At 42.1% G+C, this 14,178-nt stretch overlaps 1 protein-coding gene across 1 annotated transcript in view; it reads right to left on the reverse strand.

Annotated features, from left to right (window-relative positions):
- Window positions 1–14,178, reverse strand: part of LOC311245930 (F-actin-uncapping protein LRRC16A-like) — a gene marked incomplete at its 3' end in the record, with an annotated part of 192,389 nt that overhangs the window by 59,263 nt on the left and 118,948 nt on the right. The window contains 1 exon segment of the mRNA XM_084335954.1: window positions 11,861–11,964. Coding sequence (XP_084192080.1) covers window positions 11,861–11,964 — 104 coding nt within the window.

Consider the following 14,178-nt stretch of genomic DNA (forward strand, 5'->3'; position numbering starts at 1 on the left):
AACATGCACGCACACATGCATGCATGCAAGCGCACACACACACACACACACACACACACACACACACACACACACACACACACACACACACACACACACACACACACACACACACACACACACACACACACACACACACACACACACACACACACACACACACACACACACACACACACACACACACACACACACACACACACATACACACTTTCTTTTAAGTATGCACTGTGTTTAGTATGTGCCACTGTGCCCTGAAATCCACATCAAAGTACATTATCACATCTATCGCTGTAAACCTGTGTTTTTAAAAACCCACATTTTCTGAATAAATATTGTATTCCTATGATCCAAAATGTATTTGGCAGATTGATGTCTAAGCCAATAGGGGGGGGGGGGGGGGGTATCCTGCTTTTATACTAAACTACTAGCCTACAGTGTTTTGTCCGTTTGCATAGTGGACCTGAGAGAAGGCTCTGGCTTCATAACTGTATGATACTAACTGTATGCATGAGAGCCATTCCACATCAGAGCAATAACCTCCATCTCACACTTCAAACAGGCCTACGAACAACATCTGATGCTAGAAAACATCTGCACTCACTGATCCGACTCTTCCCTAGGTCTTAATCCTGTTGATACTGTTGTTTTGTATTGACTGCTATGAATGCATGTTTGTCCTTGCTGTCCACAACGATTATATGATTGTATTTAGTCCAACTGCCTATTTTGTTTTATTTTGTTTTGTTTTTTGTTTCATCAAGTCAGGCCAGTTTAAATATACATTGTGAAATGTCTTTTTACCCTTTCCTGTATAAATAAACTATAAATGAAATGATATTAACTGTATGCTACTAACTGTATGTTACTAACTGTATGTTACTAACTGTATGATACTACTAACTGTATGATACTAACTGTATGATACTTCCAGGAGCTCTCTGAACTGATCTCACTATGTGTTACCGGATATGATAAGGTGATCCTAAATGGAGACCTGAACATCCATTTTAATAAGAAAACAGACTCCAAAACTATGGAACTAAAAAATCTACTGGATAGCTTTGACCTAATACAGCATATAACAAATGCAACTCACCGGCTTGGGAATACACTAGACTTAGTTATAACAACAACTGGGCTAAACATAACAAATATCTCAATAACTGAATTACCTCTCTCCGACCATCACTGTATATTTTTTGATACTCAAATAACCCTTACTAAAACAAAAAAAGAAATCATAGTTAAAAAGAGGCTCCTAAACGACAAAGCTGAATCAAAGTTCATTGATCTTATCAGACTACATGAACCACACAATCATGACAGCTCTCTAAATGAAATGGTAGAAAATCTCAATGATGCAATGTCATCTATATTAAATTCTGTCGCCCCATTAAAAACGAAAAAGAAGAAAACTAGAGCCTCGCCCTGGTTAAACTATAATACGGTCAACAAAGAAAAAAGGAAATGTCGTGCAGCGGAGCGAAAATGGAGAAAAACAAAAACCACCATATGCTGTGATATATACAAAGATGCTTTAACTGCTTATAATAAAACCATCCGCTTAGCAAGGAAAGATTACTTCTCTAAAATCATTACAGAAAATGCTGGAAACTCCAGAATCCTCTTTTCCACTATTAATGTACTACTCAACACTGCCCCTACACCTCCTCAGTCATCAACGGTTAAGTGTGAAGAACTTGCACTATTCTTTAACAACAAAATAACTTTGATCAGGGCCAGCATTACTCATGATGGAAATAAAGTTGATTGCGGCAAACCGTGCAATGTAACCATGAGAAGTTTCACATGCATCACATTAGATGTACTCTGCAAAACTGTCTCAGAATGTAACTCCTCCACCTCAGACATTGACCCTATACCTACAGCTTTCTTCAAACGGGTATTTAATAGTGTTTCAAGCCCTGTGCTAGATATCATAAACACTTCCCTTAGGACTGGTATTTTCCCGGATGCCTTTAAAACAGCAGTTGTAAAGCCATTACTAAAAAAACCTAACTTGGATAGTAATGAAATGGCAAATTATCGTCCAATATCCAACCTACCATTCATTAGTAAAGTACTTGAAAAGATAGTTTCAGTTCAAATAAATTCCTTTCTTGAAGAAAACAACATCTTAGAAGAATTTCAGTCAGGATTCAGAAAATATCATAGCACTGAAACTGCCCTCACCAAAATAATCAGTGACCTCAGACTAAACTCTGACGAGAATAAGATCTCCATCCTTATCCTGTTGGATCTCAGTGCAGCATTTGATACAATCGATCATGATATTCTAATCGATCGTCTTGAAAACCATGTCGGTTTCTCAGACCATGTGCTGGGCTGGTTTAAAACATACATCAGAGGGAGGAAATTCTATGTTAAACTAGGAGATCACATGTCTGATATATACGACAACAACTATGGAGTTGCACAAGGGAGTTGCTTAGGTCCTTTACTCTTCTCCCTTTACATGTTACCGCTGGGTGATATCATCAGAGAACATAATGTAGATTTCCATAGCTATGCGGATGATACACAACTGTACATATCTGCTGAACCAAATGATACAGCGATTAGCTCCATTACAGACTGCTTACTGTCAATAAATAAATGGATGAGTAAGAACTTCCTGAAACTAAACGAGAACAAAACTGAAATTCTAATTATCGGCTCCAAAACTAAAAAAGAAACATTAATAAAGAACCTGGGGGGACTAACCCCTTGGATCAAATCTGAGGTCACTAGTCTTGGGGTTATCATAGATTCAGAACTGAACTTCAATTCTCATATTAGCAAAGTGACGAAAACATCGTTCTTCCATCTCAGAAATATAGCAAAAGTACGACCATTTATTAATCAGAACGATGCTGAGAAGCTAATTCATGCATTCATATCTAGCCGGTTAGACTACTGTAATGCACTTTTCACAGGTCTCCCTAAGAAAACCACAGAGAGGCTTCAGCTAATCCAAAACTCTGCAGCCCGACTGCTAACTAGAACCAAAAGGAGAGAGCACATTAGTCCAGTCCTAGCCGCTTTACACTGGCTTCCCGTAACATTTAGAATTGACTTTAAGGTCCTTCTCCTTACATACAAAGCTCTAAATGGACAGGGACCTAGCTACATCGCCAACACTCTAATAAATTACACACCAGCAAGAACACTGCGATCATCAGCTGCTGGACTACTAGAGGCTCCCAGAAGCAGTCAAAAGAGGATCGGTAATGCAGCCTTTATCAACTATGCCCCAAAACTATGGAACAAACTACCCCAAAACATCAGGGAAGCCAACTCGCTAGACATCTTTAAAAGACAGCTTAAAACCTATCTCTTTGCTCAGGCATTTCACTGATAGTTATCTGCTACCACCTAGTGGCAAGAGGAAACATCAGGGATATCCTGACACAACTTGTATTTATTCTTACCCTGCCTACTCTTTTACACTGCCTATCAAACTCATGTGTCGGTTATTGCACTTTTTACTTCTTACTGATGACTATTTTTAAACTGAATCATTTTAAACTATTCTTATTTATTGCTAGATCCAAATGTGAAACACTGCGGGTTGTGACGCACACACACACAGTCACACACACACAGTCACACACACACACACACAATCACACACAAACACACACACACACCGACATACACACATACACACACACACACAGACACACACACCGACATACACACACACACACACACACACACACACAGTCACACACAGACACACACACACCGAGTTGTAGTAGCGTTGTAGTTGTAGATCTAGGTTAACTGTGTCCTGGTAGAGTAGTAGTAGATCTAGGTTAACTGTGTCCTGGAGTGGTAGTTGTAGAGTAGATCTAGGTTAACTGTGTCCTGGAGTAGAGTAGTAGTAGTTGTAGCGTTGTAGTTGTAGATCTAGGTTAACTGTGTCCTGGTAGTTGTAGAGTAGTAGTAGATCTAGGTTAACTGTGTCCTGGTAGATCTAGGTTAACTGTGTCCTGGGGTAGAGTAGTAGTAGAGTAGTAGTAGTTGTAGCGTTGTAGTTGTAGATCTAGGTTAACTGTGTCCTGGTAGTTGTAGAGTAGTAGTAGCTGTAGTAGTAGTAGATCTAGGTTAACTGTGTCCTGGAGTGGTAGTTGTAGAGTAGAGTAGATCTAGGTTAACTGTGTCCTGGAGTGGTAGTTGTAGAGTAGTAGTAGCTGAAGTACAACCACACACACACACACACACAACACAATAAACACACATACACACTAAACAACGATGCATACAGGATTATTTATGACTATTTTTAAACTGAATCATTTTATTCTTATTATTTGCTAGATCCAAATGTGAAACACTGTGATTATTTGTTCATGAACTACAGGAGTATTACTGAATAGAGAGCCTATTAAGATGCTAGATCCTAATGTGAAACACTGTGATTTGCCATATCTTGCTATGCTCGCTCATGCCTGTATTTTTTATGTCCGTTCTATTTTATAATTTTTTGACTATTTTTAAACTGAATCATTTTAAACTATTTTTACTATTTGTGTTACTGAAAACTGTAAGCGGAGAGCCTATTGGGATGCTAGATCCTAATGTGAAACACTGTGATTCTACCCGTCTATCTTTTTATGCTCGCTTATGCCTGTATTTTTTACTGTTGTGAAGCACTTTGAACTGCAACCTCTGTATGAAAAGTGCTATACAAATAAAGTTATTATTATTATTATTATTTGGGGGCCGATTTTACACTTTGACCAAACCGTACTTTGATAAAGAGACTAAGATAAACCAAAGTCTTCTAGAATCACTTTGACAAAGACTGAGTTAAACCAAAGTCTTCTAGAATCACTTTGATAAAGACTGAGTTAAACCAAAGTCTTCTAGAATCACTTTGACAAAGACTGAGTTAAACCAAAGTCTTCTAGAATCACTTTGATAAAGACTGAGTTAAACCAAAGTCTTCTAGAATCACTTTGACAAAGACTGAGTTAAACTAAAGTCTTCTAGAATCACTTTGACAAAGACTGAGTTAAACCAAAGTCTTCTAGAATCACTTTGACAAAGACTGAGTTAAACTAAAGTCTTCTAGAATCACTTTGATAAAGACTGAGTTAAACCAAAGTCTTCTAGAATCACTTTGACAAAGACTGAGTTAAACTAAAGTATTCTAGAATCACTTTGATAAAGACTGAGTTAAACTAAAGTCTTCTAGAATCACTTTGATAAAGACAACTTTTTTTTTAAAGTATTTTAATTCTGTCTGTCAACCAACTAGTTGTCAGGAAGGAACCACATTAGATTGTTCCAAACAGTTCCTCATGGGGGCAGTGCAGCGTGATTCAGCGAGCCTGCAGTGGAGAGCAAGCCTTCTGAAGTGACCACATCATTATCTCATATCACTTTCATAAAAGGGCCTAAAGTGACAGTGAAGACAGCAGTTGTAAGAAGCCTGTAGGCTGCGTTCAGAGGTCAGGAGCCAGAGCTGTGTCTTGGGAAGGTTGGGATCCCCAAATGATTCTGTAGGCTGCGTTCAGAGGTCAGGAGCCAATAAGGCACAGCTGACGGCTCCCCAAACGATTCTCGATCATACTGTATGAAGTAGGGATGTCCGATATTATCGGCCGACCGATATTATCGGCCGATATCGGCAGTAAAATGTGATATCGGAAAATATCGGTATCGGTAAAAAAAAAAAAAAAAAAAAAAACAATTTTTTTTTTTTTTTTTTTTTTTTTTAACATTTATTTAACCTTTATTTACCCAGGCAAGCAAGTAAGAACCAATTCTTATTTTATTTATTGTCAAAAGTATGCATGTTGGTTTAAAATGTTCATTTTTACTTTTTTAATGATCATATTTTGCACAGATAATGCTTACATTTAGAAAGCCTTTTGAATGCATCCAGTGAAATTATTAGTTACCTGAAATTATTCCGTTTTTTGGGGGGGAAACCCTGCATATATCGGTATCGGTTGATATCGGTATCGGTATCGGAAATTGGAGTTGGACAATATCGGAATATCGGTATCGGTAAAAAAGCCAATATCGAGCATCCCTAGTATGAAGCCAATACCCTCTCGTCATGTCCTGAAGATATACATGCTGAATGGTCTAAAAGCCTTGTCCTATTATAGACAATAATCTGGCATAAACACTATACCATATTTGATCTATTTATTACAAAAAGATTTGCACTACATCCATAGTATAATTTTAGCATTTTTTCTTTTTTTAAGTTTGTATTTTTGCACCTCATTGTCTGCATTTTTACTTCATTGCACTTTAGGTTGTACTTTAGTTTGTATATTGTATATTTGTATAGTGTTGGGACTTTATTCCTCTTTTACTTTTTTTTTTACTGTATGAAGCACATTCTCAGGGGCTCATACAGAACCAAGCATTTCACTGTAATGTACAGTACATGTACTTTATACGTGAAAAATAAAACAAAACTTGAAACGTTATTCTGAAAAGGGTTTATTCTGAAAATGTCCTGCCTAGCTTTAAACCTCCATAGATCCAGAAGCACAGCTCCCCTGTCTTGTTTTAAACCTCCATAGATTCAATTCGAGGACACAGCCACATGTGTGAATGGATTTTCCACCACTGGTAAATTATACCATTTGTCACCTGTTACAGCGCTGAGGCCATCTCTCTGGGCGACAGACCATAATAACCCCTGTGTCACTCTGTGTCATGATTTGCTGCCCGGCAACCTATATATATCACTGTGATAGCCATTGTGTCGGTACGTCGTAGCAGAACATGTCGCACAGCAGACTGGGGGGAAGGTGGCAGTAATGCGGTATCTGGGCTGCCTGATTGCTTTTACCAACGTGTTCGTGTTTCCGCGTCTCTGATTGGCCAGGTCATGTGACATGTACGCCCAATCGTGGGACCGCAAGTTTCTACACTGGTTAAGCTTAGGCGCTCTTTCGAAGTTGGTTAAGGTTAGAGTTTGTCTTAGAGCAGGGCGATAGAACGCCTGCCCTGATTCCAAACTCTAACCTTAACACTTTCAGTGCCACCAGGGGGCGCACGACTTAGTGCTTGAATGCCATCATCGGCGCCAATGTTAACGTTAATATCGCCTAATCTATGTTTGAAATTGTGGCTATGTGTCTAATCTGCCCGTCGCTTATCAAAGAATCATTTTCCAGTCAGTGTTGTCAAGGCAGATTGGTTTTTTATCGCTTCATTTCCGTTTGAGAGCTTTTTGAAAAGCACCCGTTTTGAGGTGAAAAACAGCCCATTCTGTGATAATCGCCTTTTACTGGAATATTCCAGAACGTTGATATTTGTCGGCCTATTTATGAATCGTTTTCAAATAAACGCTAGATGATCAATAGTATACGTGCACGCACGCACGCACGCACGTTCGAGGCGCGCGCTGATAATAGCTGCTTTCATTTCCTCGTGGATTTTACAGTGAAACAGCCATAGCACATATAGTGGAAACGCTTATATCTTCATGAAAACGAGTCTGATTATCCTAACACTGATAACATAGATTCCTTACCTGACATCAGATGGTATCCAACTGGTATATTCCAATTCCTGATCACCATTCGAAAAAATCGATAAGTGTATAGATCTAACGTGTATACAGTAGAACTCATGATCCGCGGGGCTCAGAGCCCCCTGAATGAACTCTGGTACTCCGGCTGCATGGGTGAGAAGTGAAATGTGGACTGGAATATTTTTTTTCCCCATCCATTTTCATTGAGTCCATTCCAAAAGGGTGATTTACCATCTGGGAGACGATAGGGGGCGCTTTTTTCACATCTGATCGCCGGCGGCCCTTGGGTAGGCTAGGGTAGGCTCGCGTGATGCAATATGATTTCAGATCGCTAAAAAAGAAAAGAAAAAAAATTCCGAGAAATCTCGTGAGTGGCTTTCAACGTAACTATTGTAAACACGAGTTTAGCCGTGAGTGGCTATCAAAGTGTTAACCAACTGCGAAAGAGTCGCCTAAGCTTAACCGGTGATAAACTAGGCGTTAGGTAGTTTGCAGGCTGTTCGACCCGGAAATAGGCACAGAACTTGCCGTCCCACGATTGGCGCACATGTCACATGACCTGGCCAATCAGAGCGCAAAACGGGAACCCGGAAACACGAACGCGTTGGTAAAAGCATAGACGCACCTGGGCTCAGTGTAGCCGGTTGGAATTGGCTTGCCCCCGAGCGAGTCTCGAACCCGGGTCGGCCACACCGCGGGTGACATCACACACCGCTATACCAAGAGGTGAATTCACTTCTTCTTGGTAACGTGTCTCTGCATGCCTTTTAACCCTTTCACTGCCACACGACAGCCGGTTAACCCTTTCACTGTGACAATACAGAAGGTTAGCCCTTTACTATCACACAACCGACGGCGATGCTCCATCATTAGCATCATTAGCTCCGCAAATGCGGAGCTAATGATGCTAATGATGGAGCATCGCCGTCGGTTGTGTGATAGTAAAGGGCTAACCTTCTGTCGTGTGGCAGTGAAAGGGTTAAGGAGGAGTGAGTTTAACTTGCAGTAGCGCTACGTGCCACAGTCACTTCACAACACTTGAAGTCCATCGTGACTCGCGGTGCCTCCGTTACATCAGCATCACTGAGATGTAAAAAACCATAACACGCCCCGGGCAGCTGTATGACGGAAGCGCTGCCATTTCATTATGGTAATACGGAGAAAACGGGCTTTTTTGCGATCGCAGAGTTGGAAACGGTCACAGCGTCGTGCTGCGGTCCTCTCTAGACACGTCCTCTCTGGGGTGGCGAGACCGGAACACAGCTTCAACAGTGACTATACGTACACATTCACTCGTGGTGGGACTCGATTAAAAAATTGTAATTGAATTAATTCGAGACTTTATAATTAATTAATCTAAATTAATCACATTTTAATCGCATATCAATATTTGATGCGAAAAGCTAAATTGTTCAACTTCATTGAATTTTGGTATACGAGCGAATCAATGAATATACATTATACATATGTTTAAGCAGCAAAATCCTGTATTAGCTACTACACAGACCAACAGATCAATGCAATTTTTAACAAAGCGCAGCAATTTTAGGAATGATATATATATATAGCACAAAGGATCTTTTGTGAACTCAAGCACTTTCGAGGTTAAAAGTAAAACGCAGTACTTTCAAGTACATTCCAGAACAGTTGACCATTGAAAAAAAAAATCTTGATTGATCTCAATTGCTCTTATTTAATTTTTTTCATGAACAAACCAGACTAAGAAAAAAAGTTATTTTGCGATTTATTATACTTTATACTTATAGCACATGCATGAGTCTGGTCTCCTTTGAAAGGTAACATTCTTACACAAGAAAGAAAAATCATCATGCGATTAAATGCACCAATTTTTTTTACTTTTAATTCTTTCTGTAGTTAATTAATCGAAATTAATGCGATAAAGTCCCAGCCCTAATATTCACCCTTACAAAAACCTATCTTGGTGTCTGGCAGGACTGGGGGATTTGCCCGACATATCATATCACAGTATCTCTGTGCAGGGACGTGCACAGGACTTTAGAGGGGCAGGTGCTCAAAGGCTGAAAAGGGCACTACACTTGTGTGTATATATTAACCAAGCGCGCGCGCAAGCACGATTTTTAAGGGCCCTTTTCGGGCGGGGGGCCCCCTTTTTATGCTTTTTGGGGGGTTTTGGTGATCAAATATTGAATATTCATAACTATAATAATCAGTGCAGGAGCTCACTTATCCTTGAAAGACACTTTTATCACTGACTTAAAAGGCCCATACATCTCCATAAATGTTCAGGGGGGAGGGAATAAGTGCTTACCCTACAGACCCCAAGAAGTGCTGTATATTCTGTATTGTTTAATATAAATGCATTTTTTATTCCAATCCCGATTTGTATTTGAGATTCCCAAATCCCATCGGATTTGACTTCTTCGTGTCCCTCAATGAGTGTAATACCAGCATTCAACTGTATGTGCCACAGCAGTTTCAATCATCATCATCATCACCACCCACGCTATGCATAAAATATATAGGTCCGCGGAGAGGCACGCTGAGGAGGCCGTGCAAACTGCAATGGAATATGGGGCATCTCTCTCTCTTTACCTAATATTTTGATTCTATCCTGACATTTTTCAGTTGGAAGGGCAGTCTATATGCGTAACGGTAAAAAAAATAAAAATAAAAAATTTAAATTTTCTTTCAAAAATGGCACTTTTTTGATGAGGCTCAAAAAGGCAGGTGCTCAAGCACCCCTTGGCCTCTATGTGTGCACGTGCCTGTCTCTGTGTGTTGATGGTATAATGGAATTTGACAGCATCGTTTTCCAGTATCAGTTAAATGGTAAATGGACTGCATTTATATAGTTATTTAATCCAAAACGCTTTACAATTTGTTCCCATTCACAGGCAGAGGCAACCATGCAATGAGCCAACCTGCTCATCGGGAGCAGTTAGGGGTTAAGTGTCTTGCTAGAGGAGAGAGGGTGGGAGAGAGAGAGGAAGAGAGGGGGAGACAGAGAGGGTGGGAGAGAGAGAGGGAGATAGGGGGAGACAGAGAGGGTGGGAGAGAGAGAGGGAGATAGGGGGAGAAAGAGAGGGTGGGAGAGAGAGAGGAAGATAGGGGGAGAAAGAGAGGGTGGGAGAGAGAGAGGAAGATAGGGGGAGAAAGAGAGGGTGGGAGAGAGAGAGGAAGATAGGGGGAGACAGAGAGGGTGGGAGAGAGATAGGAAGAGAGGGGGAGACAGAGAGGGTGGGAGAGAGAGAGGAAGAGAGGGGGAGACAGAGAGGGTGGGAGAGAGAGAGGAAGAGAGGGGGAGAAAGAGAGGGTGGGAGAGAGAGAGGAAGATAGGGGGAGAAAGAGAGGGTGGGATAGAGAGAGGAAGAGAGGGGGAGACAGAGAGGGTGGGAGAGAGAGAGGAAGAGAGGGGGAGAAAGAGAGGGTGGGAGAGAGAGAGGAAGATAGGGGGAGAAAGAGAGGGTGGGAGAGAGAGAGGAAGAGAGGGGGAGAAAGAGAGGGTGGGAGAGAGATAGGAAGAGAGGGGGAGAAAGAGAGGGTGGGAGAGAGAGAGGGAGATAGGGGGAGAAAGAGAGGGTGGGAGAGAGATAGGAAGATAGGGGGAGAAAGAGAGGGTGGGAGAGAGAGAGGGTGGGAGAGAGAGGAAGAGGGGAAGAGAAAGGGTGGGAGAGAGAGGAAGAGAGGGGAAGAAAGATGGTGGGAGAGAGAAGAAGAGGGGAATAGAGAGGGTGGGAGAGAGAGTGGAAGAGAGGGGAATAAATAATTCACAATGACATGAGTTGTGTTTAACATTTACTTTAACATTAAATCCAACCTGGTGATTTTTACACTAGTTTACAGTCAGATCCCAGGTCAGTGTTCAGCTGCATGTCGTCTCCTCTGAGGATGTTCCCTGACAGATCTGAGGTCAGAGGCCAGTGTTCAGCTGCATGTCGTCTCCTCTGAGGATGTTCCCTGACAGATCTGAGGTCAGAGGTCAGTGTTCAGCTGCATGTCGTCTCCTCTGAGGATGTTCCCTGACAGATCTGAGGTCAGAGGTCAGTGTTCAGCTGCATGTCGTCTCCTCTGAGGATGTTCCCTGACAGATCTGAGGTCAGAGGTCAGTGTTTACCTGCATGTCGTCTCCTCTGAGGATGTTTCCTGACAGATCTGAGGTCAGAGGTCAGTGTTCAGCTGCATGTCGTCTCCTCTGAGGATGTTCCCTGACAGATCTGAGGTCAGAGGTCAGTGTTCACCTGCATGTCGTCTCCTCTGAGGATGTTTCCTGACAGATCTGAGGTCAGAGGTCAGTGTTGTTTACCTGCATGTCGTCTCCTCTGAGGATGTTCCCCGACAGATCTGAGGTCAGAGGTCAGTGTTTACCTGCATGTCGTCTCCTCTGAGGATGTTTCCTGACAGGTCCAGGTGGGTCAGACTGCTGGGGATGGACGGGTTGGTACACAGTGACTGAGCCAGGCTGTTGACCCCTACACGCACGCACACACACACACACACACACACACACACACACACACACAGATGGACGGGTTGGCACACAGTGACTTGGCAAGGCTGTTTACCCCTATCTCTCACACACACACACAGGCCCATGTGTGTCAGAATGATGAGCAAGTTTCCTGTTCATATGTTTTGACAGATTACATGAGCAAACAGAACAGGAAATGAACATGGAAGAATAAACAGACCACCCCAGACCAGCAGATAGCCCTTATACACGGGCACCGTAGCACATGACCCCAGGCACTGGAGCACACGACCCCAGGCACCGCAGCACGCGACCCCAGGCACTGTAGCACATGACCCCAGGCACCGCAGCACGCGACCCCAGACACTGTAGCACATGACCCCAGGCACTGGAGCACACGACCCCAGGCACTGGAGCACACGACCCCAGGCACTGGAGCACACGACCCCAGGCACTGGAGCACACGACCCCAGGCACCGCAGCACGCGACCCCAGACACTGTAGCACATGACCCCAGACACTGTAGCACATGACCCCAGGCACCTCCTCAACCTATTCTTCACACTGCTGGGTATACCATCACCGTAGAACAGTATTGATGGTATAACGACCCTACTAAAACGTAAAGCCCCTACTAAAATGTAAAGCCCCTACTAAAACGTAAAGCCCCTACTAAAATGTAAACGCCCCTACTAAAACGTAAACGCCCCTACTAAAACTTAAACGCCCCTACTAAAACGTAAACGCCCCTACTAAAATGTAAACGCCCCTACTAAAACGTAAACGCCCCTACTAAAACTTAAACGCCCCTACTAAAACGTAAACGCCCCTACTAAAACTTAAACAACCCTACTAAAACTTAAACAACCCTACTAAAACGTAAACGCCCCTACTAAAACGTAAACGCCCCTACTAAAACTTAAACGCTCCTACTAAAACGTAAACAACCCTACTAAAACGTAAACGCCCCTACTAAAACGCCCCTACTAAAACTTAAACGCCCCTACTAAAACGTAAACGCCCCTACTAAAACTTAAACAACCCTACTAAAACGTAAACGCCCCTACTAAAACGTAAACGCCCCTACTAAAACGTAAACGCCCCTACTAAAACTTAAACGCCCCTACTAAAATGTAAACGCCCCGACTAAAACGTAAACGCCCCTACTAAAACTTAAACGCCCCTACTAAAACGTAAACGCCCCTACTAAAACTTAAACGCCCCTACTAAAACGTAAAGCCCCTACTAAAACTTAAACAACCCTACTAAAACTTAAACAACCCTACTAAAACGTAAACGCCCCTACTAAAACTTAAACGCTCCTACTAAAACGTAAACAACCCTACTAAAACGTAAACGCCCCTACTAAAACGCCCCTACTAAAACTTAAACGACCCTACTAAAACGCCCCTACTAAAACTTAAACGCCCCTACTAAAACGTAAACGCCCCTACTAAAACTTAAACAACCCTACTAAAACTTAAACAACCCTACTAAAACGTAAACGCCCCTACTAAAACTTAAACGCTCCTACTAAAACGTAAACAACCCTACTAAAACGTAAACGCCCCTACTAAAACGCCCCTACTAAAACTTAAACGCCCCTACTAAAACGTAAACGCCCCTACTAAAACTTAAACAACCCTACTAAAACGTAAACGCCCCTACTAAAACGTAAACGCCCCTACTAAAACGTAAACGCCCCTACTAAAATGTAAACGCCCCTACTAAAACGTAAACGCCCCTACTAAAACGTAAACGCCCCTACTAAAACGTAAACGCCCCTACTAAAACTTAAACGCCCCTAGTAAAACGTAAACGCCCCTACTAAAACGTAAACAACCCTACTAAAACGACCCTACTAAAACAACCCTACTAAAACGTCCCTACTAAAACGACCCTACTAAAACGTCCCTACTAAAACGACTCTACTAAAACATCCCTACTAAAAGACCCTACTAAAACGACCCTACTAAACGCCCCTACTAAAACGTAAACGCCCCTACTAAAACGACCCTACTAAACGACCCTACTAAAACGACCCTACTAAAACGACCCTACTAAAACGTAAACAACCCTACTAAAACGACTCTACTAAAACGACCCTACTAAACGACCCTACTAAAACGACCCTACTAAAACGACCCTACTAAAATGTCCCTACTAAAACGACTCTACTAAAACGCCCATACTAAAACATCCCTACTAAAACGAC

This window comes from Notolepis coatsorum, assembly GCF_963971535.1.
Source record: "Notolepis coatsorum genome assembly, chromosome: 19".
Classification (NCBI taxonomy): domain Eukaryota; kingdom Metazoa; phylum Chordata; class Actinopteri; order Aulopiformes; family Paralepididae; genus Notolepis; species Notolepis coatsorum.